The 20,139-nt window shown below is 37.9% G+C and overlaps 1 protein-coding gene and 1 pseudogene across 6 annotated transcripts in view; one reads left to right on the top strand and one right to left on the bottom strand.

The window, feature by feature from the left end:
- The window catches only part of LOC112550807, a 3,198-nt pseudogene extending 249 nt beyond the window's left edge, over positions 1–2,949 (top strand).
- Positions 2,950–6,665: 3,716 nt separating this feature from the next.
- Positions 6,666–20,139, bottom strand: part of MAPK9 (mitogen-activated protein kinase 9) — a 38,868-nt gene continuing 25,394 nt past the window's right edge. For 3 of the 6 annotated variants that reach the window (XM_025207845.1, XM_025207846.1, XM_025207847.1), the window contains 3 exons: positions 19,296–19,359; positions 18,041–18,112; positions 6,666–13,178 (listed from right to left, as the gene is read on the bottom strand). In XM_025207845.1, the coding sequence (XP_025063630.1) occupies positions 13,036–13,178; positions 18,041–18,112; positions 19,296–19,359 (279 nt within the window). In that variant the 3' untranslated portion in view covers positions 6,666–13,035. Of the gene's footprint in view, positions 13,184–17,655; positions 17,931–18,040; positions 18,113–19,295; positions 19,360–20,139 lie in introns of all 6 variants that reach the window. The other 3 variants (XR_003094820.1, XR_003094821.1, XM_006026838.2) reach the window with 3 other exon arrangements.

The raw sequence follows: 20,139 nt of genomic DNA, 5'->3' as shown, positions 1-20,139 counted from the left end.
TGCCCTCTCTTCCCCTGCCGATGATTTTCCAGCAAATTCATCCTCACTGCAGCATCACTTTGCCAAACTAAAGAAGCAGATGTCCAGACAGAAGGCAGACTATGAATCTAAAATTACAAGGTAAAGATTCTTAATATCATGACCTTTTCAGGGCAAGGACTACCTGCTCATTTGTACATTGCCTACCACTCCAGATACCTGCCTGGGGTCCTTCAAACTACTGCAATTAATAGAAATAATGATGGCCCATAAGTTTCACTGCGAATGTTTCTCACATCAGTATCCAGTATTTACAAGGGAGCAGGCTTTGACTCACCACCACAAGGGTTATTTTAATGTGCTTTATTTAAAGTTAACAGAAACCACTGTTGGTGGAGCAGATTGAAAGTTTCAAAACATTTGTACTGTGTTTGAAAAACTGTGAAGTCTACTGTGGATTTTTTGCTGTCGCTCTGAGTGGTGGTAGGCTTAGGACTTTGGGAAGAGATGTGCTGGCTTAGGACTAGTACCAATATTAAGCACCGACAAAGTGATTTACAATCATTAAAATATTAATCTCCATAGTAGCCCAAAGAGGCTGGCAAGAACGGTCTTCAATTTTCAGGCATGGAAACTGAATAAGGAAATGATTTGTGCTAGGCTGTTTCGTGTGTCAAAGGCAGACCTGACCCATGAACACAGCAGCTCCCTGTTCCACATGTAGGCAGCTAAATAATAGTGCTCGTCTGCTAACATAATAGTTAGAATAAGGGAGCATTTTGTATCTAAGATGTCAGGCAGTACGTTACCCAAATGGCATATTAGTTTTAATAAATTGCAAATGGGGATATGCACGTGCCCTAAAAGTTAAGGGAACAGGTATAAGCAGCTCAACACTGAAGATTTTTTGGATGTTTATGATTTACACAGGACAGTCCCACTTTTTAAGGAGCTCTTCATTTATTCCTTCTTACTAAATTTCCTGCCTGCTCCAAAAGGACAACCCAACATGACGTTTTTGCCAGACTCCGTACTTCAGATTAAAGACAGAACTAGTAGCAGTTAAAAGATAGAAAATGCTGCCCTGTTTTGTGCAGGTTTACTATAACAATTAAAAAAAGATGACAGCTTGGATGAATGTTACAGGCCTCACGCACCCAAGCTTTTAAGTAGTGTAATTTACAGAAGAAATAAGGGATTGGTGGGAAAATAAGGGACCTGTTTCTCATTTTTTTTTTAATCTCAATTATGTTCTGCCAAAAATCTTCCTTGCAGTTTCAAACCGATATTCCCATACGCTCTCCTCGAAACTGCCGAATTGCTGTTGAACTGATATACCGCTAGCATTCAACTGCAGAAGACTTACATGTTAAACATTGTGGTTTCCAGCTACATGAATAGCAGGAAACACAAAAAACAACAGAGTTTAACCATGCAGCTTTTCTGCTACTTTAAACACCCAAAAATCTGAAAAATACATTTTGGTTTCTAGTTACTTCCCAAATATTTTTTTCAGCCTTACACAGACAGGGCGTGCTAGGGTCTTGACTACCTGTGTTCCACTGCACTCTGCTGTAGAGTGGTTTGTATATAAGCTCTTTGTGATAAATGTAGTCTGCCTTATAACCCCACCCTGACAACTTTTATTAGTGGAACGGCATTTATGGTATAAATTCAAGAATTTGAGCCGCTCATGTTGATGATGTATGAGAGTGCTTTTTATGTCACTCTTCAGGACATACAAGGATTAGAATACAAAAGTGAGAATGTCATTTATCTTTCAAAATGAACCGGACACACAACTTGTTAGCAGAATATTAATGCCCTGGGCCGCAGAAACGGGATAGATCATGAGAACGATGACCTGTCCACATGGGAAAGAACATTAGCAAGGCATTGAAGGGTGATATAACACAGCCTTCTTTGGGGACACCAAGTGCCTCTCCACGTACTTCTATTTATAGTACCACGTGCTGAAAACTGGTTTTAAAAAATGGCTTTATCAGGAAAGAGAGACAGGAAAAGAGTACTCTAAATTACAATGTCCGTCTTTCAAACAGCTTGGAGCAGCGGAACAAAGAGCTGCAGTTGGAGATTAAGGATCTTCATTCAAAACTCAGGCAGCAACGGAAGTGGTACAGCCTGGTGGAGATTAAAATGCGAAATGCAGAGAGAGCCAGGGAAGATGCAGAGAAAAGAAATGAAATGCTCCAGCGGGAGATGGAGGAGTTCTTCGATACATTTGGGGAATTAACAAATGAAGTAAAGAAGACGGAACGAATTATTCAAAGTTTCTAAAACAATGAACGGGACCAGAGTTGACATTTGATTACAATTATTCCCCTTTCAATGCAATAATGAGGGTCCCAACAGCAAAAATAAGATTGATAATACAAAGTAACAAATTCAACTATTTATCCAAGAGATGATATAATCTTAGTATTTTATAAATAAGCTAGCAAAGCTAGCTCCTCTTTCAACAAAGTAAATAGTTCCTCTTTCAACAATGTACATTGCAATTTGAAAGTCAGTGTTAAAAATAATTCAATTCCAATTGCCTACTCATCCAAAAATATCCATTTTTTAAAACATGTTATATGTGTTCAAGACGATCCAAAACTGCAATTAAGGTGGCACACTAATAAAAGTTACTACCGCATTAAATTGAAAAAAAAATCTTTATCATTTGAGCTACAGCAGAAAAGAGCTGATGATATTTCAGTCTATCTATTTGTCTCCCTCTGAAGTAGCTGACAAGACAGCCTTATTATAGCTGCATTTATAAATTACAAGTAGTTTCTCCAGTTCTTTGAATCATCATTAATTAGTGAGTAAACAAAATCAATTTAAATTAATGTCTCTGAAGACTTCTAACACTTGTATTTTCCCAATGGAAAACCAAAACAATCAATACAATATGTGAGTCTTGAACACAGATAACTCAGACCCTGTTTTATTAGAGTATAATCAATAAACACTAATAATCATTGTGATTGTCTGTTTGTTCATCTTAGCCAAAAGGGAGAAGTGAATACAAAAGCACATGGTAGCTACCAAATAATAGCAAAGTTGGACTCCTATACTGCAGTGCAGACACTGCTTGCATTCCTCCACCTCCACTGAAGCCAGGTAACACAAATATAACTCTCCATTCAGAAGTGGAGGAAAAAACTTCCCACCTCTTTTTGATAAATTGGTAACAGTGGGGAGAGAGAAAATTCTCCCTTTGTAAAATTGCTTGTATGTTTTCTTAAGGAAATGTGGATCATACAAAACAAGCCTCCTTCCTAATGTACAAAAATACATTCAGTCAACTAATTAACCTACTTGGTAAAATACAAAGGCATCTATTGGTGTCTTCTGTTCAGCTCTCAAATCATTTATACCATGTCTAGATTGAACCAATGGAAATACAGTTCTTACTGACAGACACAAGTACTTTAAGAAGCACAGATCCCAAGTTGCTCATTATGGTCCCTAAGCAAAACGTGTCATTTTGTTCACACTTGAAGCGTTTTCCTGAATAGTAACAGAATTGTGTTTCACCTAAAACATGTGCTTATACTTTGCTGAACGCTGGAACCCACAATCCTACTTACACACAGACCCACACTGAGTGCAGGGTGATGTTCACAGTTAAGTATCACTGCGACGTCCATTAGTGTTTCCATTATCGTGTCCTTTAGGCTCTAACATTTTTCTCGAAACATCCATCTCCTACCTCCTAGAGGTGATATTTCTGAAAGCTTCACAAACCAAGTTGAGGACTTACAGAGTGAAAAAGTGTACTACAATGAGGGTAGAAAAAAAGTGCAACTTAGTTAGAAGCATTTATAGATGGAGGCAGTAAATTTGGGGTACCATCAGGGACAAATCTTATGGCAATGGATCTGAGGGTTTTGGTGTTAACGAGAAAACGGGTTCAACTTGATCATGCCATTAACGGCTTAAAAATAAACAAACAAAACACAAGATCTTCCTTTACTTGTTCATGTATTAGATCAAATTTTATTTTTAACACGTATAAGATGTTTGGTAGAAGTGCAAATAGATTGAGTCACTGCATCATTCATCTGCTGCCTCAGTCTAGGAGATGTGTTATTATATGCACTGAATGCCATGGGGTGTGGGCTGTCACCACTCTTCACAGGGCATAATGGAGAGGCTGTGACAATCAAAATACTTTTAAATAAACCAACAAACAAGATTTTTCTTTGAAAGCGAAGGTCACAAATTGTCAGCTGGATGGGCTCTGTAAACTGGGACAATTTCAGGTAGATGGTGCTCTTTCTTCTTGGACAATCCAGCTGAGATCAGGTGTAAGCTGCCAGTGCAGAACTTCTTCAAAAGCTCCGCTTCACTCTCCATGATGGCTAGGGCCCGCTTTGCTCAATTCACGTATCTCCCTCTATACTCAGAACTTCACTCAGTGAATCAAAAGCACTGCAGGCCCTTTTCCATGAGCACAAAATATGCTGTCCAATCCAGTCCAAACATGAGAAGTTAGTGCTCTCAGTCGTGCCCAATGAACAGGGCACTGCACGCTTCCCTCTATTGAAAAAACAAAAATTCAGCACGCATGCTCTAGTCGCTGGCAGCACCACTGGCTGCTGTTGTGTCATGGTGCTCCAGCTGATCAGAAAAAGGTGTGTATGAGGAATTTCTTTTAAAAATCTCTTTCACTTTGGTCTCACACTATTAATTTCCCTTTTGAGGGTTTGTGACTACTAGCTAACTGAGAGCTAAAACACCTTATGATTCAGTATCACTGGATGTGCATACTCTTTTACTCTGAGGCTGCACATTTATGTTGGGGTGTCGAAGATGGAAAGCATTAGACAAAGATGTCACTTTGAGTAAATGAAACAGACTTCTCGCATACTGTAAGTTCACATATTTATTTGAAATTTTACAGTGGCTTTAAGATGGTTTAAGATAAGACTTCTGGAAAGAAAAGAAACTTAGAAAACCAAATTTTAGTTGAAGATATAGCTAGCACTTCAGAGTTAGCTATTGACAACATTCCTTATGAAAATCCTTCCTTGAATTCTAGCTTCCTTGAACCAGCTGGAGAACAAGAAAGCATGACTCCCGTCTGTAAAAAAGATACAAGCCTTCTAATCTTCTTGAAATCAAAGTCCAGCATCAGACAAAATAGCCACTGCCATTACACGGAACATTTTCCTATTGCACAAGCATCAAGAATGAAATATGGCAATCAAAGCCTAGTTTAGTAGGCAAAATAGGCCACTTTATGTATCTATATAGTCAGACTTCAAAACACATTTCTTCTGAAATCACATACCATATTGTAATTAAATTAAAGGCCATAAACTCTGAACAACAATGTGTTAGGGCTTGATGCTATTTTTTGTGATATTTGGTAAACACAAATGATGGGAAGGGCATAAAACACACTTTGGAGGAAGTGAACACTTAAAAAAAAAAAATGAAAGCTTTTGGAAAAAAAATCCTAAAGAATTTAAGAGGTTTTAAAATATGATTAGGCAAAGTTAAAACATCTACACATTAAACACCTGACAGAGAGCAGTCTCATGAAAATTACACCTACTCAAATTAAGCAAAACTCAAAATTAAAAAAAAAAAGTTCCGACAAACTAGGAAAATCCATGAAATTCTGTTAAGGCGGATGTTTCACCATCAACTCATGTTGAGGAGTATCTGTCATTTTCTATAATGGCACAACTTACAGAAAAACATTATGATAAATGAATTTCTCCGGACTCAATGGTTTGTGTTAAAAACCATTTAGTCACTATATTATATTTAACTGATATCTTTGCTTTCCTGAACAAAAATTATTTCTAGGAAGCCTGTAAAATCCTTAATATTTATCCTATAGACCAGAAAGGGTTTGCTGTATACAGCAAACCATATTGTGGTAAGTGTATGTTATTTATTTAAACATCTCACTTACATGAGATTGGCAGATCTACCATCATGTAATGTAATGTTGGCCTTTCAAAGAAAAAAAATGTTATGTATTGCTAGGTTCTTGGGGGACTTTTTAAAGGGGTTTTATTTACCCAATAAACTAATGGCTCCAAAGAAGCAGTAACCTACCATGGAAATTTTAAGCATACTGTAAGAATTTATATGGATTTTTGTTTGAAAACCCTGAAAATGCACATCAGCCATCTTACAAAGTTTAAGCTGCCAGCCATTTAAAAAAATATACATATCAAAATTGACAACCATATTGCTAATCGCCTTCCAATTTTCCTTTAAAAAATTAGCACCGATCTAAGCATCTGAAATTCATTAAAAAATTGTGCACTCGTTTTTTTTTAAATTACCAATTATTTCTTAGAAGACAGCAGTGAATGTGGTACAGTGTTACTAGTCAGTGTCATTATTCAAAAAAATGCAAAGCATCAATGTTTCAGTTAGCCTGCCTTGAGCAGGCTATGTTTGAACAGAAAATAAGGCTCTGGTTTGATCAAATTGTTCCCTGCTTTTGTTACATTACAGAAGATGAAGTGCTGTATTAAGGACCTGATCCTGTAAACACACACGCGTGCGCGAGAATAGCCCACTGGAAGAATCAGGGCTTGAAGACTAATTAATCTCTATGGAGCAGGAACTGACTTGTTAACATGTGTTTGTAGAGCAGCTCTCATATGAAACCCCAATACTGGCGGGGGTGTCTGAGCATTAGCTCTCATATGAAACCCCAATACTGGCGGGGGGGTCTGAGCATGCGCATAATTTAAATACTAAATAGCAAGAACTAACTTCTGAAGAACAGTTATGGATTAATAACAAATTCTGGTTTCAATAAAAGGACCTGGTGTTTTTCACTGATCCTGATATTAGAACCAAGCAACTCTACAATCTATACAAGCAAACACACTGCTAATCTAACCATTTTAGACATATTTAGGGCAAAGGTGCTTCCCAACTGTCATCTGAAAGCATATTAAGTTTTAGCCCTTAAAACGTCCAAAAATTTAAATCTCTGAAAATATTTTTATATATAAAGTGTGACATGCTGATTCAATCTTAATTGTAGGGTCACAAACATTAAGATTTAAAACACGTTAAACAACTTTAGTATGTAAAACAATGTAAAAACAGAACGTCATGGTTGTGTTTAGAAGAATCCTAAAGTGCTTCAAAACAGCAATTAAAAGAATTTATTATTTTATTGTGCAAAATTGCAAGCACCTTATCAAAAATTAAGCAGCAGCATAAAAGAGTAAAAACTTAAATATTAAATGCATTTTCTATATTCTGCTTTTAGGACCAAAATACTTTGCCAAGTTTTTGGTAACAAAGCTCCAAAGAGTGCATTTTATTGTTTTAACTTTATACCTAATCTTTTTTTAATACATATACTGATTGAAATACTAGACCCAGATATATTTCTATGTCCACACAGGAAGTTTGTGGGGTCAAAATCCACAACCAGAATTTTAGCTACAAAAATAAATGTGATCATTTTTTAGAACACACGTGAAATGGGGGGTTGTTGCACTTCCGCTTTTCTCAAATGCAAATATTAAGAGAAAAGATGGCTTGCTTAAAAATGCTAACATTGCTTAGCTCCTGATGTTTTTAGCGTGCAAAGTGAGTTAACAGTTCTGTGTTATTAAAGTTTACTTAAAACAGTTCTACTCATCATGTGATGGACAATCTAAAATAATACACATTTAAGATAATGAGCCTGAATATGTTTATTTCTGCCCTACCTCAATGTTAAAATGAACTGACGGATGTTCATGGTGAAAAAAAATGAAATTTCTAAAATCAGGAATTCAGCTATGAGAACTTAACTGAAGTCCAAATTTTGCACTTGGATACAGGTGTGCACAATGCATTATCTTCAAATGAAAGCCACAGCGTATGCATGTCAGGAAAAAATTTGGCTCCAAGTACATAGTATCACTATGTTTAGCATCAAGCCCTGATAGAATCCATATTACATACGTGTAGAATTTACAGACAAAGGCTGCTCAGTGTTTCTTCACTTAAAGTATTTCCATCCTAAGTTTCACAACCAAAATGAAACACCTCACACTAACTGTATTGCTGCAAGACTGAACCTATATTCCACCATGGCATTATGTTCAGTAAAGATTTGTCTGCACTTGAACACCTGAGGAATTTTTCCCAGAGTTTATAATGCATGCCAAATCAGAGCAGTGCATTTCTCTCACATTGAGATGAGCCCCTCAACTCTATTCCTGGAGACCTATTTAATTTGAACTTCTAAACCTCATCCTATTCCTAAAATAAGCTCATGCTAAAAATTCTATGAACCCAGATCCAAAAAGGAAACGGGTTTAATCTTTAGCAGAAGGTCATCTGAAGTCTTTCCTTTGGAACAGAAATTGAAGGAGGGATCATACTCTGTTACATAATTTTGAATAAACAGACATTCTGTAAGGATTAAAAAAAAAAATAACAAAACAAAAGAATATTCTGGTCCCTAACAGGTTTTTGCGTCTTGGCAACAAACTAGTGTCTGATTCTAGTTGAATTTGAATTCATTTTGTATTGCTTGATAAAGAAATTTAAATCCTTACCAGAAGCAAGATGCAACGAACTTCAAAGGCTGCTTGCAAATTTCGGTTTCCAGTAGTTAGACTGGTCTATTTTGTGTGATCTGTGCAGACAAAGCCTTATTTTGACATAGTTTATAAAAAAACAACAAAACCTTTCATATCAGAGTATTTCCTCAAAGTGCATTCTAGACACTGTCCATTCAGCTCTCAAAACACTTGGCTTCTGTTTAGTCATTTTTGAGGAACAATGATATGAGCAAAGATGAAATGACAACTTTTTAAACACACTCCATTTCTGCAATGCCATTCAGCTACTCAGTGTTTACATATTTAAAATGATGTTTATAGTATATAATATGAACATTATTAGCCAAATATCCCTCTTCTTTTTTCAGGTGAGCAGTTAGATACCTAAATTGTCACAGTTTATTGACCACCAATTATATTTAAGTCAATATTCCATGATTCTGAATGTGTGCGAGCTACAGCATTATTAACATTATATGAAAAGTTTGTCATACAGAAAAGCAACATTCCTGTTTACAGAATCAATTGGGTAGTTTTTACATACACACATGCACACTCATAGGTATTTTAAAAAATATTAATATTCATAAATGCCAAAGTGCACAAAAATGCTCGACCGCATCACTCATATATACCTGATTTATATAAGAAAGAAACATTATCATACTGCAAAGATTATGGACAACATTTCTAACCTTTTAAACCTTTTACAAGATTACACATGTGACTATTGGTTTCCATCAGTGATGATCAGGTTCTTGTACGTCAGTGAATCAGATTCAAAACTAGATACTGAGTTTAATTATCAGAGTCGGGACAACACATATGTATAAAATCTGCTTGCAGAGTATATGTTCTACATGCACATTCTCTATGTATGTGTGCAGATGCACACAGGGCTAGAGGTGCTGTCCTATATGCATTTTTGTTACTGCAAGTGCATATCTGACATAGGGTTTCCTTAAGCTATGGTTCAATTTACAAACAACTGTTTCCTTCCATATTCTACTCCAATTTACAATATGCAGACGTTAAAACTTATGCATCTCATCAAGAAAGTTATTGTCCCCAGTCACAACTGAAGATTCCAATTATACCATAAGCAAAGAACAATGAAAATTAGTGTTAAATATGATCCATCTTTTACTATAATGAGGATTATGGGAAATGGCAGACAGAATCAAAAGCAGAATTTTAGATTAAGAGTACATTTTCAAAATGAGGCGAAGTAAAAAAGCTCCATTACTGACTCAAATGATGGATTTTTTTTTAAATTATAACAACTATGAGTTGAATCCAGTATGAACCCCCACTCTAAATGGGGGTTCATTCAAGGTATACAGAACAGACCAAACCTTGTAGGCTAAGGGCACTAAACCTTTTGGCCCCATGAGTAGTATGCAGCCAATCCATGGGCCAGGTCATACTTTATGTGCTGGGATCAGGCCCCAAGGCCCCAGACTGCTCCCACATGGCAGGATCAGACCCTGGGGCCCGCACTGCTCCTACTTGCTGGGATTGGACCTGTGGCATCAAGATTAGATCCCGTGCTGCCCTACGTGCCCAATCTAGCATGCAGGGCCACAGTCCAGTCCATGGGTCTCCTCAAGGATCCATTGGGAATCCTGCAGGCTGGATGATACGGCACCAGATGCTGAATCTGGCCTGCAGGCCAGAACTGAGCACCTGTTACAGGCCAAGCTGCTCTAGAATAAGTTACACCAGAGGTAGCCCAAGCAGGTCTTACATAACAGACTGGAAAACCAAGCTGATTTTGGTATCATCTTGAAATGGACATATCCAGTAGGCCACTCCCACAAGCGAATCACAGATTATAAAATGGTCAGTGAGAAATTGTACAAACAGGCCTAAAACAAGACTGGGAAACTATTAACAAATCATTTTCTTATTACCAAGATACCTTTCTTGAGTACATTTGCCATGCGCTGGTTGCTGCAGCAGATTCAGTACGCTGCTTTAGAGATTTTAGGCCCTTAAGTCTCAGGCTCAATAAGAAAGTAATTATTTGCAAATACTAAAGACAACATTTTCAAAAGCAATTAATGGTTTTGGGTACCCAACTTGAGACATCTCAAAAGGACGAGATTTTCAGACAGCGCTGAGGACCTACCCTCAGGAAAAGAAAAAAAATCAGGCCATTTATCAATGTTTCATGCTTCACACCAAAAAACAACCAGTCACTTTTTTAAAATCTTGGTCCAGACAACTGAACCCAATGTGAAGTCAGTGAAGCGTAGGTATCTCTGGAATGAGATAACACTTGTTGTCAAAAGAGTGAGAGGCATTTTTCAATGTCAATGTACTTTTTAGCAAGATCTGAACAGGATGGAAGAAAGTAAGATAATCTGATATTACTAGAGCACATTCTATATGCTAGACACCTTGGTATTTGAATGAGCTAGTACTCAACGGATAGAGAAAACACCGAATTGTGCAGTGGAGGGAGGGAAGAAAAAAAAAAAAAAAGCATTTTTACCAAAGGTTTGCTCCAATGACAAAAAATATTAGATAGACTTCTGTTTATATTGGGGGTCTGGTCTTGCATACAAAATTTGTCCGTATTTTTCAATTAAAAAAAAATACAAAACTAAAATTAAACCCAGCGCTTATACTTAAGAAAAAAACAATACCCAAGATGCCTGATCTGAATTCATACAGAGGCGTTTCTACCCAGTTTTTCTATTTTGATAGGTCATACTCTAGACCCCTAACATTTTACTATTGTAAATTAAATTACTTGAAAACTTTCCAGTGTATATTCTTAATGCAAAACCATTCAAATATTGGGAAAAAATCTGATTTTCAGATAAGTCTGCAAATGATATATATTTCTCTCTCTCTTCCCAACTGTGTACTGGACGATTCAGTTCAGTCACAGTATATTTTGTTAGTTTAGCGAACAAATTGTACATGTTCTTTTTATATAATCAAATCTTCAGTATCTGTATTTATGAAAATGATATGCTTCGCCTCATATTGGACATTTTTCTTACTATTACAAAGTTTTACTTCACATACATGCACACAGAAAGAATCGTTAGCTAAGCATTTTTTACACTTGTGCACTCTAAAGCAAACATGCATTTCTGTGTTTGCAAATGCACAATTGTATAATATTCTATAACTTAAGCCACTACTCTACTGCATATATTTTCTAATAAGTCAAGATAGTGCAACGCAGAAGGCAATGTCTGTGTTACCTTAATCTGAAAATGGCCTGGATAAGCCTGTATTAAAACTCCTCCTTCTCCCATGATGCCACATCAAAAAAAAAAAAAAGCTTCAGCATAAATATTTCATTTTAATTGAAGATCCAGAATTATGTTTAATCTTGAAATGGAGATTAGGCTTATGGAAATAAACATAACAAACCCCATCAAATCAGTCAAAAGGACTATCATATTTTAAAAATATATACACTATAGAATGGTCCCAGAAAAAGTGGGGAAAAAAATCCATGTAATTCTTGAGGTCACAAACTTCAAATTTCTCTACTGTCTCTGAATTTGTTCTGAGACAAAGGGAGGAACTAAATGAAAAGTATCACCGTGTCCCTTTGTTCTTTAAAGGAAAAGTAACGAATATATCATTTCCAAAAGTTTTTACCAATTAAAAGAAAGAACCAAAATAACGTATAAACCAGAAAACAAAATAAAAAAAAAAAAATCAGTACCTTTTCCTTTAAAAAGAGACATTGCTTCACAGATATACCAGGGAGTAGTCATTCAAGAAAAAAACAACTCCTTCCTCAAGGTCAAGTTAACCCATATTATTTCTAACTAAAATTTAAATAATTGAAAGACATTCAAAAAATCAGTCATATTCACATGTAAAATACAAAAATGATGGGTTTTTTTCTTTAAAGATCACTATTTTGTCTCTTCTAGAAGAAGATGCATAGAAGTATCGGGAGATGAGGACAGAAAGGAGGGAAAGGGCTCAATAGTAAAAAAAAAAAAAGTGCTACAATGGAAGAAAAATTGCCTTTGAATACAGTACTTCAAATGTTCAATAGGTAAGATAACCCTCATACATATAACATACTGGTAGTTAAATAGAACAAATTTCTGTAGTCACACATTTAAGCAAATTATACAGAGCATACGCATTCAAAAGACCTACTAATGAACAATTTGTGTGTTACAGAAGTCTACTGAATGGGACAGAAGATCCATGAACTCATTTAGGAGGAGTTTATCTGGTATGAATCTACTGTAACTGCTCACCTGAAATAGGCTGAAACAAAAACGCCTATTGTAGTGTTTAACTTGTAATTTTTTTCTTCTTTAGATATCAATTTCTTTTCATTCTACAACATTAAGCAGGCAGCCTTATAACAGCTGAGTAAAAACACAGGCATGACTTCAGTGGAACATGCAGAACATGGAGTTTCTCTACTTGGTTCCATTAACTTACAAGCAATTCAGGCCCAATGGAAGCAAGAGTTCTTTTCCAATCGCAAGTCTGCAATCCTGGCTGATCATCGACATCCTTCAATGGGTCCTGTCAAGGCATCGAGGCTGCTGTCTGTATCTGAAGCCAACGTTTGCTCTGTTGACATGGATGAAATGTCATTGATAGATGATGACTGGGAAGGACTGGTGTTGCTATTCACTGCTGCATCTGTGCTAAGTAAACCAAGCATAATAAAATCTGAGGCAAGACAATATTGCAAATATAAGCAATGATATTTTAGGATTCTTAGTATCACTTTTCCCCACAGCATGCAGTACCTTACTGCTGTATTAGTTACAGGATTATCAAAATTGATTAAAATTTTAAAACAGTCTTTTCTGTGCAAAACGCATGCAAATTATGTGCAATTTCTCTCCAAATGGACTCCTTCTAATGTGTACCTTTAACAAGAAAATACCAACAGGTAAACATTTTTAACAGACCTAAAAAGGAGTAAACAAGCATGCATCTATAGTACAGAAACATTTCTAATAAGCAGAGGTAGTGTCTAAGCAGTAGGAGACATTCTTCCACGCCCTTCTGACATTTCATTTTGTCATTTTGTAAGTTTTGAATAATTTCTGTCACTTTATCCCATTGACAAGATGAGAAGATCTCCACCTGTTAACAGTAACACGTCAAATCAACTTCACTGGAAAATTTACTGCCAGTCCAAACAGTCAAAGCATGCAATAGGTATCAAACACCTCTCAGAACGGCGTGGATCATTCATTTTCACAGACACATGTAAAAGAGCATGGCAGCTGCGTCAGTGTGGAGTGCTGCTGCCTAGGTCACTAAGACTTGGCACTTTAAAGAGAATGAATTATTCAAAATGTAATGCTCAGCTTCTATTCCACAACTGTCCAAGCAATGGCATGCAGCTCAGTCCAGATGGCCTAGCACACAGGAAAGACATGGGAGGGCATCAGGGTTCAGAGGCACAGGAGGGACACAGCCAACAATAACCCACAGGGAAGGAATGGCACTGGCAATAATCGCCCAATTAGGATTAGAAATCATATAGGAAACAACCTGGAGGGAGACTGAAGTAGGTTTTACAGGAGAAAAGAGAACCCACTTCACAATTAGAATTGCCCTCTCCATTTTAGCCAGGCTTCAGGAGATTAACATGGTAATCCTCAAAAGGGACTACTGAGTCCAGTGAAGTACTGACTCGCTATACTGACGGATTTATTTTGTTTAATTCTCTTAGAGGATGGGGCCATGTAGTGAAATTTAGCAAAAAATGCAACAGATGAAGAAGGGAAAACAGAGACAGCAATCTTGGACTGTGAGCTGGTGATGCCCCCTGCCAGCTGGTCTCACATGGGCCACAGCCACACTTCTTTCCAAGTCCCAAACAAGTCCTTTTTTCAAAGCCCTCCTCAGTACTGGAAGTCAACCAAATAAAAAAAAATGGTCCTTTTCCCATCAAGCTGTCTTCTTCTCATCTCATGCTGTCAAGACTTTCCAGCTTCCACAATCTCTTTCTGCCCCCTACTCTCTGTCCGCTTGCCCTTTTTAATGCTTCCAGCCGGGTATGCAACCAGTGCCCTGGTCCCCACTACGTGTACCTCATCAGTAGGGATCCTGGTTTTCTCCGATTAAAAAAACAAACAAACCCGTTTTCAGTTAAAAAAAGTAACCCCAACTCTGCATTTTTCTGTGATTTAATTGCAACACCACTAATATGTAGAGGTAGTGGTGTTTCATTTTAATCATGGAAAAATGTGGATTTGGGATTACTTTAACTGAAACTCGGGGGTAGGAGGTTTAAATCATACAAAACCAGAATCCCTGCTCATCAGCAAGCAGTGCACTTCAGGGTCCTTAATGCATAAAGCTCCTTGGGATCAGGGTTGAAAGTTTTAAAATGAAGCAGCTTGGATTCAGCTGAAAATTAAGTTAAACAACAAAAAAGATCCAAAATCTAAAAATTAGGGGGCGGGGGGGGAGTTGTTTGATTTGGTTGAGATTCTCAGAGCACTTTCCTTCAGAAAAACATATCAGGTGCTAAAAACCCAGAAGGAAATCTCCTCAAGTTCCCGAATAGCATGTGGGTATGTCAAGGGAATGAATTAGTCTAAGTGAAGGATTGAGCCAAATCTGGCTTTATTGCTTTCAGTAGCCAACCTGGTTAGATTAATTTTCAGCACACTGAAGAAGTTAAAAGTTTTGTGTCAGCTGGAATAAAAAGAAGTTAAAAAATGCACCAATTTACACGGGGTTATTATATATGGAGCGCAGGAATATTCAAAACAAACAGGTAATCAACCAGTAATGATTTCCGGGAGAACTACTATTCTTGTTAGCTTTCCACCCAACTCGCAGCATAACCATATTGTGATAAAAAGTTAATACTAGAGGTTTCTCTCTGAAGTAACCTTTTGGTTTTCTAACCGCTTTTTGATTTTTTGTTTGCTGTTCAGGGCATCCCATGTCAAATCTGCAACTTGGATCAAGGTTTGGAGAGTTCAGGAGCACCTGCATAGTGTTTCCCAAATGAAGTAACTACACTGTAATGACAGCTACAGCCTTCTGCTCAACAAGACGATTCTGACTTACGATTTTAGCTTGAAGGATTTTTTTAGTCTTACTTTATCCAGCGTGAAACTGCGCAAATACCATTCTGTACATTGTGTTAAGATATATGGGCTGAGAAAAGTTTCTTAGATGGCTGCGTCTCCAAAATGTACTGAATGAGTAAGCAGCCCGAGAGACTAAAAAATAGCTTTCTTTTTTCTCTTACTGATAGCAAACAACATTTCTATACTGTGAAGGAGTGTGTTTATAATTTTGGCAGTATCTGAACTGATAATGTTTCTTCTATATTGCATTACTTTATTATATGTTTGGTCTACCCCACAGTTATGCCAACAGACAGGTACACAGCTATAGAGCACAATCAGAACAATTATAAAATGTCATGGAAAAAAGGTATCACATTTTTCAAGTCCTGCTTTAGGTCAAGTACACGGTAAAACTGAAAAGTGGCTACACCTAAACACTGGAACAGGATATCCTGAGTTACTGTGCTGTCGGCTGCAGGCTGCCAGATCTCTGCAGAGCAGTCTGCAAATTTCTCCAGAACGCTATCTTGCCAAACATAAAAAGTTATTTTTCACAATATACGATAATTTCCCTTGCTCACAACTGAAAGCAGCAGCAGCGCTGTGGATTTTTTCCAACTGACCCAGCAGTTTCTTTTCAGCTAGCAGTTTGGGGATAAGGTGTTTTACACCCCTGTAACTCCTTAAACATAAAGGCTAAGTACAGACATTCAGGGGCGTTAGGGGGAGGTTAAATCGATTTAAAATGGCTGCCCAATATCAGGTAAATCAGGATGGGGAGGGCCAGCTGCGGGGTTGGGGGTCCAAAAGGATGGAATATATATTTCATAAATATAAATACTGCTCCCCCTACCCCTACTGGGTCACACACGTCCCCCTACCCCACCAGCAGGTCGCGTTTACCCCCCATCCACTGGTGGACACCCCTAATCCCCTCCATCCTGCTGGATCCCCAACCCCTCAGCTAGCTCCCCCCATCCTGACTTACCTGATATCGGGCAGCCATTTGAAACCCAATTTAGCCTCCCAAATGCCTGTACTCCGCCAAAGACACCAAAAGGTGCATCTTTAGAGAGGGTAACTTGAAACATTTCCATGTGTATATCTACCATAAAAAGCAAGAGCAATTCTCCAAGAAGAAAGACTTTCAAATCTCTCATGAAAACCATAATATTTAGCTTGTGAATTCAAACATAACTTTAAAATTTAGTCTATCCAACTGAAGTAAAGAAAGTAAGATGAACAAACATCTTTCCAAACCAGAATGAAAGATGAAATGAAACTGTTTTTCAACAAAGACACTGAAACTAACCAGTTGTTTAAAAAAATGAGTCAAATTTGAAGATGAGAAGCTTGAAACATCACTGCCCAAACTAGATATCTTTCCATTACAAAAATCACAAAAGGCCACTGTACCTGAGAAGTACAGATATGCTAATGTATTACTGAAATATGACTGCCACTTTAGGAGAAGCCAGAATCAGCAGCTGCAGCAGATGCAAAAATACTTTTGTATAGTTACAAAAGATGAACCTTACAGGAATAATTATAGCATCACTTTTTACAAAAATTATTACTGGATATAATGTGAACTGCATATAATAGGCTGCACTTGCCTTTTATTTACCAGAATTATTACTTTGTAAAATTTGAAGTTTTACTCACAAATTACAGTTCCACATCTACAATGTATCAGGACTTAGATCATCTGGGGTTAAAATCAAACCTCACAAGACTGACTTGCTAAAAGGCAAATCTAACAATCCCAGAAGACTGTGTGACATTGAAGACATGGTGTTCTTTTCTTTTCCAAATCAGTATGTATGTATGTACAAGGCTTAAACTAGAGAGGAGTGTTAGAAATTCCCATTTCTCCTTCCAAAGGAATAATAAATGTAAGCTTGCTTTACCTAAGTAATAACAACCTGAATGCCAAAGAGCTAGTGGATATATTCCATAACTGACAGTACAATATTTTCAAGATTAGACCAAGAGAACCATGCCATAGACTCATAGGGACAGAGAGTTTCCCAAGTATTTTGAGAACAAGTCCAACAGAATTTAAAACTCACGTGGAAGAAAACTTAATGCAGGACTACTTCAGGACAAGGACCCAAGTATAACAGGCATCCATTTATCTCATCTGACAGTTCAATTTATGTTCAGAGGAGCCTTATACACTTTGCAGCTCTGTGGCATAGACTCATCATATATGACTCATCTGCCTTTAAACTCAAATTCATCTTTTACTTCCTGCAGAAGGTAGAGAACATACTCCTGGTAGCGCATTTCACAGCAAGGTAAACTGACTCCTCATGTAACTGTGAGACTGATCAGGACCAAGAGCCTTAAAAAAAAATGAGAGTTTTGGTATAATTGGATGTTTGAGTCTGAGCAGAATTGACCCATATGTATCAGACTTTCAGATAAAGGTAAACTATTAAACCAATGACTAACCTGAGGGCTGATCTTTTACCACACCATTCTTGCTTCTTTCTTCCCAATCCATTACTTCTTTGTATATTAATTCTTAAGAAAAATGGTAAAGAGGGAAAGTTACAAAAAAGCAGTTTCAGCCATCCCAGAAATAAGGCACAACTGATACCTAACTAGTGCTCAATTGTGCCTTATTTATTATGGCTTTTGTGCCCATCATTTAGAATCATAGAAATCATAGACAAATTAGGGCGGGAAGGGACCCCAGGAGGTCATCTTGTCCAACTTTATCATCCCTACCGAGGCTTTGTTTAGCTGGGTCTTAAAAACCTGCCAAGATGGAGATTCTACAACTCTCAGGGTCACCTGTTTCACTGCTTCACCACCCTCCTAGTGAGATAATTCTTCCTAATATCTAACCTAAACCTCCCTTGCTGCAGCTCGAGCCCACTGCTCCTTGTTCTGTCATCTGCCACCACTGAAAACAGTCCAGCTCCATCCTCTTTGGACCACCCTGCTGGGAGCTGAAGTCTGCTATTCAATCCCCCTTGGTCTTCTCTTCTCTAAACTAAACAAGTCCAGTTCCCTCAGCCTCTCCTCACAAGTCATGTGTCCCAGCCCCCAAACCATTTTCACTGCCCTCCGCTGGACTCTCTCCAATTTGTCCATATCTTTTCTGTAGTGGCGGGGAGAAAACTGGACAGAAAACTACAGATGTGGCCTCACCAGTGCTGAATAGAGGGGGAGAATCACTGCCCTTGATCTGCTGGCACCAATCCTACCAATGCAGCCCAGGATGCCATTAGCCTTCTTCACAAGGGCACACTGTTGGCTCATATTCAGCTTATTGTCCACTGTCACCCCCAGATCCTTTTCTGCACAGCTGATGCTTAGCTAGTCAGTCCCCAGCCTCTACTGGTGCATGGGACTGAATTTACAGGACCTCATTTAGTAGGTGGGACAGTTAAGAATAAGTAAGGTACAACTGATACCAGCATCACATTTTTTTTTAACTTTTTGTTCAAATTAATTCATTTCTATTAATAGAAGTTGCTTTAGAATTTATTTTTTTTTACACAAGTATTAAAAAAAATCTAGAATTAATTTAACAGAACTAGATTTATTATTTCTTGCGAATTAATTTTTGTATTGCTATAGCCAGCCTAATTCATTGATGGGTTCCCGTCAGCTGACCAGTGGAGCAGTTCTGTTACTTTAGTGCTAAAGGTTGACAAATTATTACCAAAGCTAGAATGTGATCACGTTTGACTGTTACCTTTCCATTCTTCAATGGCATGTTCTCTTTCTTCTAATTGTGCATCATAGATCTGAGGAGGAGGCTACAAAGAAAATAAAGTCTGAAATAGAACTGTGACACTGGAAGTTAGCGGTGTCATTAACTGCTGTGTCCAAAAAAAAATCCAAGGGAAATGTTATTTTTAATTCTTCATCTCAGGCAGTCTCCCTTATCAATATTTCTATCATACCTGCTTTGCATAGGTGCTTTGTAATTACATGTGTTCATAATTTTAAAGCTTAAGACAGGTTACTGGAATGATCTGCCAAAATGTTAGGATTGTCTATTAAAACCTAAGGCCTAGGGGACTCAGAAGAAGCTTCAATGGGCTTAACCAAAAGCAGGTAACTTATACAATCCTGCCTAAGTTACATTGCCAGCTATTAGGGGTGTGAGAAGCAGGCCATATTTGATTCGGATTCGGCCCAAATCGGAGGCAGAGATTCAATTCGTTGATTTAGATCACAGTCCCAGATTCAATTCGGTCGAATCCAAATCTGAAGATTTGATGCCGATTTGGAGAATCAGCAATTCGGCCATAGACACAGCTTTAAATGTTTTCTCTACATACCTTGGGGACAGATGGAGCATTCCACGGGGTGGGGGGAAATGTCCCCCCACGTGCTCAGCAGTGAACGTGGAAGTGGACCGGACTTACTTCCAGGTCCACTGGGGAGTGCACTGGGGGGGCCCCTCCGGCTCAGCTACCACCAGTGGTGGCAGTTTTCAGTGGTGGCAGCTGTGGGGGGACCCTGGGTACCCCCCCAAACTCAGGAGGCACCAGTCAACGAGCCAGGTGGGTCAGGTTGGGGGGGGGGGGGGG

Source organism: Alligator sinensis, unplaced genomic scaffold (assembly GCF_000455745.1).
Source record: "Alligator sinensis unplaced genomic scaffold, ASM45574v1 scaffold741_1, whole genome shotgun sequence".
NCBI classification, from domain to species: Eukaryota; Metazoa; Chordata; order Crocodylia; family Alligatoridae; genus Alligator; species Alligator sinensis.
Note: the sequence above shows the minus strand (reverse complement) of the source record. Positions and strands in the feature narration are given on the sequence as shown.